The following is a 12,628-nucleotide window of genomic DNA, read 5'->3' on the forward strand; positions in this document are numbered from 1 at the left end:
TTAGATGCTGTAAGAATTAGTGCAGATGCTTATGTAGTAATGTATTCCTAATAGTGTTGACCACCATTATTTCTATACACAAAACCTAATAGTCTTCATTGCACAGTTGATTTACTGAACTGACAAGCACTTAAATTCTAGAATTGTTAAGTCAGGATTTTAAGACTAGAACTAAATTATTTAATAGAGAATAGAAGAAAAAGTCATTTACTTAGAAATCCCATGCATATATTTTCATCTTACATTTCTCATAGCAGAAAGTACAAAATGTATATTCATTTTTCCATAATACCTAACAAGAAGAAATGCTTATTTCTTTTAAAATACTAAGACTACTCACTAAAATCAGTACCTGAAAAACTTTCAATATTTGTTAATACTGAAAAAAAGTTCACATATGTTGCCACTTCTTAAGAATGAAGGAGACCTGACTTCCTGTTTCTGTTGTTAATCTGCATCATGTTAGAAAGAAGGAACAGGCAGGGGTTCCAGGAAGGTGTGATGACTCTGAATTCGGTTTAGAAGCTGCTGTGCCACCGGTTTGAATTCTGTTTCCCAATGTAGTTTGTGATAGTTTTTTAGGTCTTGGTCAAAACTCCCATTCAGTGCTAGTTCTTCATCTGTATCAGAAAAATTAACATTACAGCAATTATTTAGAAACATAATCCTACTGAATTAAGTTTAATTTTTGATGGCATGAGTTAAACTCATCCTGGATCATCTCTAATTCCAACAAGGCTTTTTTTTTTTTATGGGAGTAGTTCTTTAACTCTTTTCTGTTCTTTACAAAACTTTTAAGTAAGTATAGGTTAGTCTCTTAATTTAAAAAAGATAATAATCTTCTCAAAAAAAAAATCCTAGATTGACTTGAGCTCTTACTTCAATTTATCCCTAACGTTTACATGTAAGTCTACATCCAAAAGTCAGATCACAATTTCTCAGAATAAACAAAGTATTAATAGTTTATTTCCTCATCTGCACATTAGAAAAGTTAATTACTTCAGTGGTTAACAGATATAAAAGAAGTTAGGAAATCTTTGGGGAAAGTAGCACAGCTGAATTTGACACTGTAAACTTGACTAAAAATCAAATTGCTCATTTCAGAGCAAGCCAGACATACTTCTTTGAAAAGACAACCCCTCCCCCTGCCACCATATGCTCTCACCAATAAAAGTGAAAAGTGGGAGACTGAGAATCCTAAGGAGTATCAGAATCCCAAGTGAGTCCATGGATAATGCAGAAAAGCACTTGTAAAAAAAAAAAATGCAATATTACAACCTTGATTTGCTTCTTTTTTTTTTTTTTTTTTTGCGGTACACGGGCCTCTCACTGTTGTGGCCTCTCCCGTTGCGGAGCACAGGCTCCAGACACGCAGGCTCAGCGGCCATGGCTCACGGGCCTAGGCGCTCCACGGCATGTGGGATCTTCCCAGACCGGGGCACGAACCCATGTCCCCTGCATCGGCCGGCGGACTCTCAACCACTGCGCCACCAGGGAAGCCCTTGATTTGCTTCTTAATCCAAGGGCACTCTGAATTCTGTGAATGTCCTAAGTATATCCAACCCACGTAGGAAGACAAATGGCTACTGAGGTTTCTGCACCGACCTGCCACTGCATTTTTCTTTGTTTATATTGGACCCCATGTGAAGGACTTCAGGACAATGCACTGGCCTGCCAGTCAGAAGGTTGCTCTGCTACTTCCTAGGTCTGAGGCCTTCTTAAGTGGTAACCACTAAGTCCTAAAGTGACCACAAATATTGCTACTTGCATAATTCGCAAACTTTTTTCATAAGGCCAATTAAAATCCTACCATAAAATGCTTCGTTAGTGTTTACATCACATTTTCTACCCTGAATATTTTCAGTACACAGAGTGTACTTTGGCACTATTGGTGTTAGTGTCACCATCCAGGATAAGATAAATCTGGAATCCCAGTCTGTACCTTCCCCTCCTCTCCTCCAGCCAAGTGGACAGCTATGCAGCTCTGAGATAAGTTCCGGGCAGACACACACACTTCAGCGAGGCTCTCCATGGAGACCCCTGTAAGCAAACCTGGCTCTCCCCACCCATTTGATAATCAGGGCCTTGAAAGAAAGAGAATACAGATGGTGTTCAATGCCTTCAAAGTCCTTCACGTTGGGCTACTTCCAAACAAAAGGAGTCTGTGAGACTCTGAGTGCTTTTGAATTTCTAGATCTTCTTCCTGCTCACTCTTCTCCAGATTTTCTGAGCACTAAACTTTCATTAAAAATGAATTCTCTTGTTTCATGCCCTTCTTACCCAAGCAGCTTAGGGCTGAGGGCTGCCCAGGCACCCCACAGTCCTTTCCTCTGCCCAGGGCTTTTGGTTGGATTTGATGGTTTTAGCCAAGTCACTATTTTAGTGTTTTAGGGTTTTTTAATCTAACGTCAAGACTATGTTACTTTTCTTGAGGCTTAGCACATAATTAGTTAATCTACACTCAGACCCTATTAATTGTAAATTGGGTTAGGCAAGATAACAAAAGTGGCCAAATACCTATAGGTAAGATAAAAGCAGTCTCAAGTTTCAAAGTAAATACAGCAAATGCCTAAAATGTGTCATATTGCACTAGGTATTAAATTTTGGAACTTGTACTGCAAAGAATAGCAGAGGCTAATCCAAGAAAAATTTAGGTCTATGATTTTCAAACTTTTTTTTTTACTGTGACCTAAGAAGTCCATATTACATGATGACTATATATGCACACTTAAATATTCATATACAAATAGCAAATGTTTCACAATAGAATACTTACTTTACTTATTTAACTTATTTATATATTACTACATGTACTATATATTTTTTTAAATAAATTTATTTATTTATTTTTGGCTGCGCTGGGTCTTTGTTGCTGTGTGTGGGCTTTTTCTAGTTGCAGTGAGCGGGGGCTACTCATTGCAGTGGCTTCTCTTGTTGTGAAGCACAGGCTCTAGGCGCACGGACTTTAGCAGTTGTGGCATGTGGGCTCAGTAGTTGTGGCTCGCGGGCTCTAGAGGTAGGTCCAGTAGTTGTGGCGCACGGGCTTAGTTGCCCTCCAGCATGTGGGATCTTCCTGGACCAGGGATCGAACCCATGTCCCCTACATTGGCAGGAGGATTCTCAACCACTGCACCACCAGGGAAGCCCCATGTACTATATTCTGATATTCTGTTTCTTTGCTACTTCATTTTTTAAAGATGCTGGTCACAGTGTGAAAAGTGCTGATTTAGATAACAAATTATTCTTAAACTTTCTTTGTGCACAACATACTTCCAAATACTAGAATTTTAGGTAAGATATTAGAAAGGATTAAAGGACTCAAAACAAGTTTGTCAGTGACCATTATAACACAATCTCTATCTATTACAGTTGAAGGATCCTGCAGCAGCAATAAAAGCTTCCTCTACTCACTGCACCATTTCCTAGCTTGCTGTTCAGCACCAGGTGGCTCTTGAAGGTTCGATTATGGTTGTGACTATTAGAAGGCACAGTCCTTACATGTTCCAGAAGCACCTGATGGCTCTTTGGCATGGCCTTGGTGGTGTGATCCTCTAACTTGAACACTGGGTCCCCCTCTACCCCGTCATATAACCTAGGTGCTAAGTTCCACATACCACAGACGAACGTAAAATAACCTAGTGTCGTTTACATTCACAATAACAAACTGCACGCACTAATCACCATTTTCAGGCAATCCTGAGAGAAGCTCACAGTAGTCTAGTGTGCCAGGGCACACCACTTAAGAACTTCAAGATAAACACATTGCTAATGAGTTTATAAGAAGCGGCCGCAGTACATCAGGAAGTTTCAGACAACATTCTTTTTAAGCCACTTTTCTAAAAGACTGTCAACATCCCAACCACATTGAGGACCATTACTTTCTTTTTCCAGTTCCCCATCAAGAAAAAGTTGGTTAACTTATTACATTGCTTTATCAATTACCCTACCATTATTTCTAAAAACAGTGCTCACACTTCAGTGTGGGACTTTTGTGATCTAACAGCTCATCCTGTTTTCAAAATGGCCTGTTTTTCAGCTCTTTTTGTAGAAGAGTTGAAATTTAAGTATACTCTCACTCATATATCAATTTCACCTGGTGCCACCCAACTGGCCAGACGCAGCTACAACCCTGTCAGAAGTAAGGGTCTGATGCCCACACCGTGGAGAGGAGAGCCAGCAAGCAGCCGGTCCTCCACAGTGTGACGACCTGGCTCCCTGATGCACTATGTTGATTTTTGTTCCCCATGCCTCTGTCCCCTTCCACGGCAGGGTAGGGTAAGGGTATACTATGTAATGGAACAGCAGAAAAACACAGGGGCTAGATGTTTACTTTCAGATGAAGAGCCCTGGCCTTGCTACAGTATGATCTTACACAAGTCACCTAACCCTCCTAGACCTACCTACCTCATCTGTCACCTAGCTGATGACCTTAGAGAGATCTTACAAGGATAGAATGAACGTGCTTTTAAAAGTATACAGCACTATTAAAGATACCACTCTTGTCAGTTAATCCACAAGCATCAAGAACCTGCTTTGCACAAGGCAATATCCTTCCCCCAAAGTGTCTCCACCGGAGTGGGGAAAAAGAGATAAAAGTTACAAAACAATAATACAGAACAAGTTACACAGCTCATGATTAATTGCTATATAAGTAGTATAGATTTCTTATGACCGTGGGCTTGAAAAGCTCATGGGAAGGGCCTGCAAGGGCCGGCAGCATTGGGCCAGGTAGGTAAGGGATACGGCACGAGCAAAGGTACAAGGTTAGGGAAGCACGCGAAGCCCAACCCGGCTGTAGGGAAGGTTGGGGGAGGGAAGAGGTAGGAACAGGCCCGTTACAGTCGAGTGTCCGCCCGGTGTGCTGCCCCTTGCCGCGCAGCCAGCCGTGCCCACATCCCTTCAAGGTGCCACACGGCCCCACCATTTTGTTATATATCATTGACTGCCCCAGACTCAGGTGCCAAAGCAAACCACAGACAGCCTGTGGTCGAGGCAGCTGCTGCCTGAGGCACGAAAGCCCGACACCGCAGGAGAGTGACTCACGGAACCAGTCACATCTCCCCAGTGGGACACAGAAAGTCATGCCAACAACAGAGGAGACAGAGTCCCACTCACGGAGCGCGGCAAGAAGAAGACTCAAGGCAGCTGAAGCCACGGCCATGCAGGAGCCTAGAGGGAACGAGGGGGAGGAAGGGCTTTTCCTACAAGAGCTGACAGAGCACGGCTGGGTCTCAGCAGGGTGGAGCAGATGACGCCCGCTACTGAGGGGGCCACTGGGGGGTCTCTGGTTCCACCTGGAACAACCTTCCTGGTCCTGAGTGCCTGTCCAGCAGGCTCTGGGCAATGCGCTTGTTTCCCAGCTTCCTTCTTCCCCAGACATCCTCACCTTCAACTCCTTCATTAACCAGGGCAGAGGTTCTCAGTGCTGCCTGAAGAGCAGACTCACCTGTGGAACTTTTTAATGGTGCAGATAATCAGCCTCCCACCCAGAGCTCCTGAATCAATTCCGGGGGATGGGGCCAGGACAAGTGTTTTGTTGTTGTTGTTTTTGTTTTTTAATTCCACAGCTGATTCCAATGTTCTGCCACAGTTGAGAACTGAATTAAGGCAAGTTGAGCAGGCTTCTGCTCCTGGCAACCTGAGAAAGCTTCACGTCCACGGAGCAGACTGTGAGCCTCAATGATTTAAAGTCACGCTCATTTTTCCTACTCTTATGCAAAATTTTATTTACCTGGAAAAAAGCAAATTTCACATCAACCTAGCACACCCGATTCTTTCAAATAGCTTCAGGTTCCGAGCTCCTGTTTAATAACATGTCGTTACGACACAGCGTTTATGAAGCACTTTCACAACCGTGATTTGAGGCCTTGCTGTCTGTCAGGCTCTGGTATCAGGTTCTTTGTACAGGTCTGCTCATTTATTAGCCTTACAGGTCTGCAAAGTGGACATCAATCATCCCCATCTTAGACATGAGAAATATAAGCTCAGAGAGGTTAAGCCCAAGGTTAAAAGCTTGATAAAGCGAGGCCTTAACTCAGAATTGTCTGACTACAGCCTTCTGGTCTTCCTGGAGTGTTCTTAGGATGCTTGTTTGATTTTCACGACTCTCTGCAACAGGGCAGGGATATCACGTCCCCATTTTACAGACGAAAAGACGGGTTCTGAGAGATTCTCCTGTCGAGTCACCCCCCCCCGCCCCGAGAGAGGCTAGATTTGAATCCACAGCCTCTGAGTCAAACCGAGTCTTTCCACACGGCCTTGCTGATCCAGCACAGTGCCTAGGCAATGGTAGGGACACCTCCGTTTTGGAAAAGAGATTATTTAAACACTCAAATTCATTTACTGACCCAAACCACTGCTGTTAGACCTAACCCAGGATGAAAAAATTATCCTAAAAATAGAAATTTTTCAAGGTAAGACACTCTCATCTTTCCTTTGGTTTGCATCAGTGATTTCCCACCGTTCAATGTAGGGCCCCACTGTAATGTCACATAGTTTCACAGACCCTCCCTCACATAATTAACATAGATGCTAATGAACACGTACGGGTTCATGAAAAGCGTGACTTAATTCAGAGTAGCTTTCAGCTGTATTTCTCAATTACGACAATGTCTATATACTTTTTAAACAACAGCAATACATTTATGCCTAGATCTTCTATTTATGCAGTTTACAGAAAATGCAAACAAGGGGGAAAAGCCACAGAAGAAATCATGACATCAGGCAATGAGTTAAAAGTCCTTGCATCCCACTGTAAATAACATTCAGCCTCTTCCAGAGAGCTCCAAATTATAATCATCTTTAACATGCTCTTGTTATTTATAGAAACAAAGCCACCCAAATGCCTACCAATCTTTACCCATACAGGTCACAGAAAACAATTTTTTCTCATTTTGATAAAGCTCACAGTCAGGGTCTTACCTAAAAACGATGAGAGCAGGACTACGAGTGTGTTGGCGGCCTCATCTCCAAAGCATGACGAAGCACTGGTGATATTTTCACTGAAGTTCCATAAAGTTTTGCACACCAAGCAGGCCAGCTGCCAATCAGTGGGACCAAAATCCCTTAAACAATCCACTAACCTGAGTTAATAAAAGTCAAATTGAGAAGTTATTAGGACAGGATCTCTTTAATTTTTATATTTTTAACTTGATGCTTAACTTTCTGTGATATTTCATATGCATTATATATAATTCAGTGTTATTAAAATTAATTTCATATCTACAAATTTAAGCAGCTCTAAAGTAGCAATAACCTACTTCTGAATTATTTTAAACATCCAATGGAACCTAAATCCCCTCTTTAGCCCTAGCTTGGCACTTCCAAATGTTGAAATACCTCTGCCTGGGAGAAGTGAGGAGAGGGACCCAAGCTCCCCGGAATACTATGTCCTCTGAATCCTGACAGAGTCAGGACTCCATGCCTTGAACTTACTTTTTAATGCCACCTCCTTCTTTTAGGATGACACGCTTGTCTGTATCCACGGTGAGGTTTAGAAGAACACCACAGGCAGAAAAGCAAATATCCTGACGCTTAGCATCCAGCAGAGCAATCATGAACTTGTGAACTGGGAGGGCAGAGAACGAATGCAGGCCAGTAAAGCTCAGGGGCCCCAGCTGTGTTTCATTTCTCAAATGGCAAAGGGGAAATGGGGAGCAGCTTGCAAAACTGGAAACCCTGCTCGGGGACTCGGTCCACTCTTCCTAAGTGGACTTCACCCACTGCTCAGAAGCACCTTCCCCAACATCCACCACTTCAGAACCTGCTCCCCGCCCCCCAGGCCCCCTGTCCCCTGATATTGCTGTATCTTCCGCAGGCATCAGCTCCCCCTCCCAGGCAGTGGTAGAGCCCCCGCCCATGGAGAGGAGGGAACCACGGGCCTTCCAATCACACAGGTGCCATTCATTTCATCTCTACACAGGTGCCATTCATTTCATCTCTAACTTCTGGTTGTTCTCCAGGGCCCTTATGAACCTCCAGCAGCAACTTTGTTTAAATACACAGCCCTGGGAGAGGGGAGCACAGGCTCCAGTGGAGATCTTCCTGGAAGTCTTCCAGAGCCACAGTTTGTAAGAGGAGACTCACGCAGACCGCAGGAAACAAGCCTGTAGTGAGGCCGGACTTCCAGGGTAGGGGATGTCTCGTATCAGGACAGGCTCCCAGCCTTCCCTTACTCCTAGAAATGGAACTGTTGTCCTGTCTTCTCATCCCCCAGCAGGGGCTCGGCAAAGGGTTGGGGGAGAATGAATAAGGTGTGTGCTCTGTTCTACTGCTCACCTGAGAGGTGGCCACCCTGTGCTGACCTTGGCCTACTGATGTGTCACACAGTGAGCTTGGCAAAGGCTGCATTACATGTAAGTGTGTTTTTAAGAGTCTAAAGAATATACACTAGGGCTTCCCTGGTGGCGCAGTGGTTGAGAGTCCGCCTGCCGATGCAGGGGACGCGGGTTCATGCCCCGGTCCGGGAAGATCCCACATGCCGCAGAGCGGCTGGGCCCGTGAGCCATGGCCGCTGAGCCTGGGCGTCCGGAGCCTGTGCTCCGCAACGGGAGAGGCCACAACAGTGAGAGGCCCGCGTACCGCAAAAAAAAAAAAAAAAAAAAAGAATATACACTAAAATGTTAACAGTTATCTCTGGGGTAGTGTTTTTTTTAATCTGTATTATCCAAAGTTTCTATCACGAACATAAATAATTAGGTATTTTTTACCGTTTTTACATGAAATATTTAAGACATACAAACAGTATGTTTAGTATACACTCTTGTGTACCTGCTACCCAGTTTAAGAAATAAAACATTACAGATTCAATTTTATATTTGGGGGCAACCATTCAAATGTAACTTTGTCTTAAATGTGGAGTTTATCATTTCCAACTACATTTATACCCTATTCCATTACCATGTGAGTATTACATAAATAATATCCAAGGCTGTTTTGCAGGTTTTAAAACTATCTTAATGGCATTATTTCATATATGTCCTCCGATTACTAGCCTTTTTGCTCCTATATTACACGTTTGAGGTTGACGCAGGGTGATACATGAACTTCTAGCTCATTTATTTTCATTTCTGTAGAAGCTTGGTTGCATGAATATACTGTAATGTATTTATCCTCTTACCTGTTGATGGACATTTAGGTTATTTCCAGTTTTCACTATTACAAGCAGTACTATAATAGACATTCCAGTACATGATGGAGAATGTCTTTTGAGTCCATTCCCATGGACAGAAATGATGTGTACAGATTACTTGTTTCTCTTAAACACACGCACACGCACACACACACAGGCACACATGCGCCATCTCAAAACTCAGAAGACCACTTGTGAAGGAGAGGGAAACGCTAAGAACACAGCCTAGGTCCGTCTTGGCATCCTGAGCTGAGAGCCTTACGGATGGACGGAACAGAATGTGAGGCATCACTTGTCCCAAAGCAGAAACAAGTATCACGTTGTCATGACCCAAGCTGCAAAACCGCTCAGCTGTTTATTGGCAAGACATGCCTGTTTATGAATGTGAGTGTCATTAACTCACCATTTTTCTGCACAATGAAATCACAGATGTCATGGTCCTGGGAGAGATTTCCAAAAACGCGCACAGCCTCCAGGATTCCATCCATGTTGTGACTCACAAGGAGCTTTAAGAGCACTGGGTTTTGTGACCAGAGAAATAAAATTAGTGAACTTAAGTTTCAATTTAAAGACTACTAGAAACCAATATCATGCTAAATACTGATAATTTTCAAATTAAAAATGATAATAAAATTCCAACTATAGGGGACTTTAGCCAGAACTAAGAAACTAATGTGTCCCCATATTCAACTTTCTTAGAATTAAATCAGGCTCTTAGATAGTAGCACCAGAAATCAGAAAATATAAATGCCTCCAGTTCTGTGTTTAGTTAGTAAAGTCAAAACCTTAAATGAACATGCATCTACCCAAACCCAACTCTGAACCTTACATTCAGCAATATATAGCTTTTTGTCTTGAATTATGGAATTCTTCACTTGGTAGTAAGACAAGTTGTTGATCGCTGCCGTAGTGTTGATCACCAGCTCCTCACAATCATCAATGGACTTAGATTCTGAAATAAAGTGAGGACAAGGGTGTCAAAGACTCACTGCAGGGCAGAAACCACAACATCCTCACTGCAACCCCAGCAGTGGCAGGGACAAGCCGTTGTCCCAGGCAAGGGCTGTGTGAGGGCAGTGTTTGCCCTCGCTGTTTGCTGCTTTATTTCCCATGACTCCTCCTGCAGGGAAATGCGCCAAAGGCAGGGGACCACTCTGGGCCAGGGTTTGGAACACTCTAAGCTCAGTCCCTCCAGCCAAGGGTCTGGAAACGTCGGGCTGATCTAGTTCCTGTGTACAAAGGTGCCAACACCACTGAGCAGAGCTTGTTTGCCCTGACCCAGAGGTCCCCCGGGCCCCCCACCCTGGACGTCTGTTCCCAAGACCTGCCCCGCCCTCCCAAAAGAATGCCCCTCAGGTCATAATCCATCTACAACTCCTATCAACGCTGCCTTCGAAACACGCAGTCTGATCGCCTCTCAACTCCTCTGCTACCACCTAGTCCATCTTTCACCTCCTTACTGGCTTCTCTTCTTCTGCCTTTGCCTCTCTGAGCCTGTCCTCAACATGGTGGTCCTTTAAAATTCACTCAGATAACACCACTCATCTCATCCAGCCCACAGGCCTGACCCAGCTGCCCCAGTCCTTACCTCCCTGGCCTCATTTGCTGCTCCAGCCCCCAGCTCCCCCCATCCCCATGCCAACCTCACCAGTCTTCTTGCTCTTTTTGAGCATGTCAGCCTGATCCTGCCCAAGAATCTCTGCACTGATAGTCCCCCTGTCTGGCATATTCCTTCCTCCAGTTATCCAGGCTCACTCCTCATGTCCTTTGGGCTGTTGCTTAGCTGTCACCTTATTGGACATACTTTCCTCAGCCACCCTATATAAAATAGCACTGTTACTCACTTTCCTCTCCCCCTCTTCTCTGTAACACATGTGACCACCTGACTTGTTATGTGTTTAATGTCTGTCTTCCAGCTCTAAGGTGTAAGCTCCACAAGACTAGGGACTTCTTTTATTCATCACTGCATTCCCAGCATCTAGAACAGTGTCTGCACAGAGCGGTGCTCAATAGATAACTAATAAGAACCTACTGTACAGCACAGGGAACTCTACTCAATACTCTGTAATGACCTACATGGGAAAGGAATCTAAAAAAGAGTGGATGTGTGCATATATATAAACACAATATTGTAAATTAACTATACTCCAATAAAAATTTAAAAAAAGAAAAGAAATCATTCCCTCTGGAATTCCCCCCGGAAATATCAACTAACAAAACAGAAAACTGTAGCATTTCAGTGTCTTGGGGTGGATCAGAATAAAGCCTAGATGATAAATTTTTGAAGCAAAATAATAATAATAATAAACTTCATTGTTGTAAAAAAAAATAAATAAGTGGTTGCTGAATGCAAGAATGAATGAATGAATGAGCCTTTAGCTTAGCACATAAGACCCTTAGTTATTTTGTCCCTGCCTTCCACTCAGCCTCCAGACTCATCTCCTGGTGACTGAGACCACAGTGCAGAGAAGGGCAGATGCAGGGATGCCAGTCCGGAACCTCCTGTGGTGTTCCAGATGGCAAATAAAGCTGAGGCTGGGGTGACGGCGGAGATGGAACAGGGTAAGCCAGGCTGGAAAACTATTTAGGGAGGAAAACGGACAGTGTGTGGTGAAGACTAGATTGGGGGATGAGGGAGAGGAATCACTCAGGATGAGCTCTGGGTTTCTGGATTACATAATTGGATGGACGGCAATCCCATACTCTGAATTAATGGGAAGAAAGGCCAGGTGGAGGAAAGGTCATGAGTTAGACATCTTGAGGTGCTTCTCAAGTACCCCCAGTTGATGAGATTAGGTAAGGCAGGTGGACATACGGGTCTGGGAGTCAGAGGAAAATGCCAGGAGTCTGGTTATACTAAACTAGCTATAGCAGCCTCTGCCTCTCACCTCTGACCCTGCACACGCCCCCTCCACTTCACCCCCCACCCTGCCCCGTGCCTGGCGTACATTCACCCCCCTCTCCACCCAGGCATCGGTCACCGCCTGACTGGGAAGCCCTTCCCCAGCCTGGGAGGGAATAACCTCAGTGCCCACGCATGTCTTGGGCCCTGATTTGCCCACTGGGTTTTACTGGTTAAGAAGTACCTTGTACCTCTTTTTTTAAAAAATTCAAGTATAGTTGATAAACAATGTTACCTCAGGTATAGAACACAATGATTCAATATTTTTACAAATTATACTCCATTTAAAGTTATTATAAAATATTGGCTATATTCCCTGCGCTGTACGATATATCCTCGTTGCTTATCTATTTTATACACAGTAGCTTGTACCTCAATCCCCTACCCCATCTTGCCCCTCCCCCTTGCCTCTGCCTACTGGTAACAACTAGTTCTCTATCTCTATGAGTCTATTTCTGTTTTGTTGTCTTCATTTGTTTGTTTTCTTTTTTTGGATTCCACATATAGGTGAAATCATTACAGTATGTCTTTCTCTGTCTGACTTACTTCACTTAGTATAATACCCTCTAGGTCCTCCGTGTTGCTGCGAATGGCAA

General features: G+C 43.8%; 2 protein-coding genes across 6 annotated transcripts in view; one reads left to right on the plus strand and one right to left on the minus strand.

The window, feature by feature from the left end:
• The window catches only part of SESN1 (sestrin 1), a 129,557-nt gene extending 120,744 nt beyond the window's left edge, over positions 1-8,813 (plus strand). For all 4 annotated transcript variants that reach the window (XM_033418697.2, XM_033418699.2, XM_033418702.2 and 1 more), the window contains one exon: positions 7,962-8,813. In XM_033418697.2, coding sequence (XP_033274588.1) covers positions 7,962-8,111 — 150 coding nt within the window. In that variant the 3' untranslated portion in view covers positions 8,112-8,813. The remainder of the gene's footprint in view (positions 1-7,961) is intronic.
• ARMC2 (armadillo repeat containing 2) overlaps positions 158-12,628 on the minus strand; it is a 106,881-nt gene continuing 94,410 nt past the window's right edge. For both annotated transcript variants that reach the window (XM_033418692.2, XM_033418694.2), the window contains 5 exons: positions 9,960-10,082; positions 9,534-9,647; positions 7,435-7,567; positions 6,922-7,082; positions 158-620 (listed from right to left, as the gene is read on the minus strand). In XM_033418692.2, the coding sequence (XP_033274583.1) occupies positions 463-620; positions 6,922-7,082; positions 7,435-7,567; positions 9,534-9,647; positions 9,960-10,082 (689 nt within the window). In that variant the 3' untranslated portion in view covers positions 158-462. The remainder of the gene's footprint in view (positions 621-6,921; positions 7,083-7,434; positions 7,568-9,533; positions 9,648-9,959; positions 10,083-12,628) is intronic.

This window comes from Orcinus orca, chromosome 12 (assembly GCF_937001465.1).
Source record: "Orcinus orca chromosome 12, mOrcOrc1.1, whole genome shotgun sequence".
Classification (NCBI taxonomy): Eukaryota; Metazoa; Chordata; class Mammalia; order Artiodactyla; family Delphinidae; genus Orcinus; species Orcinus orca.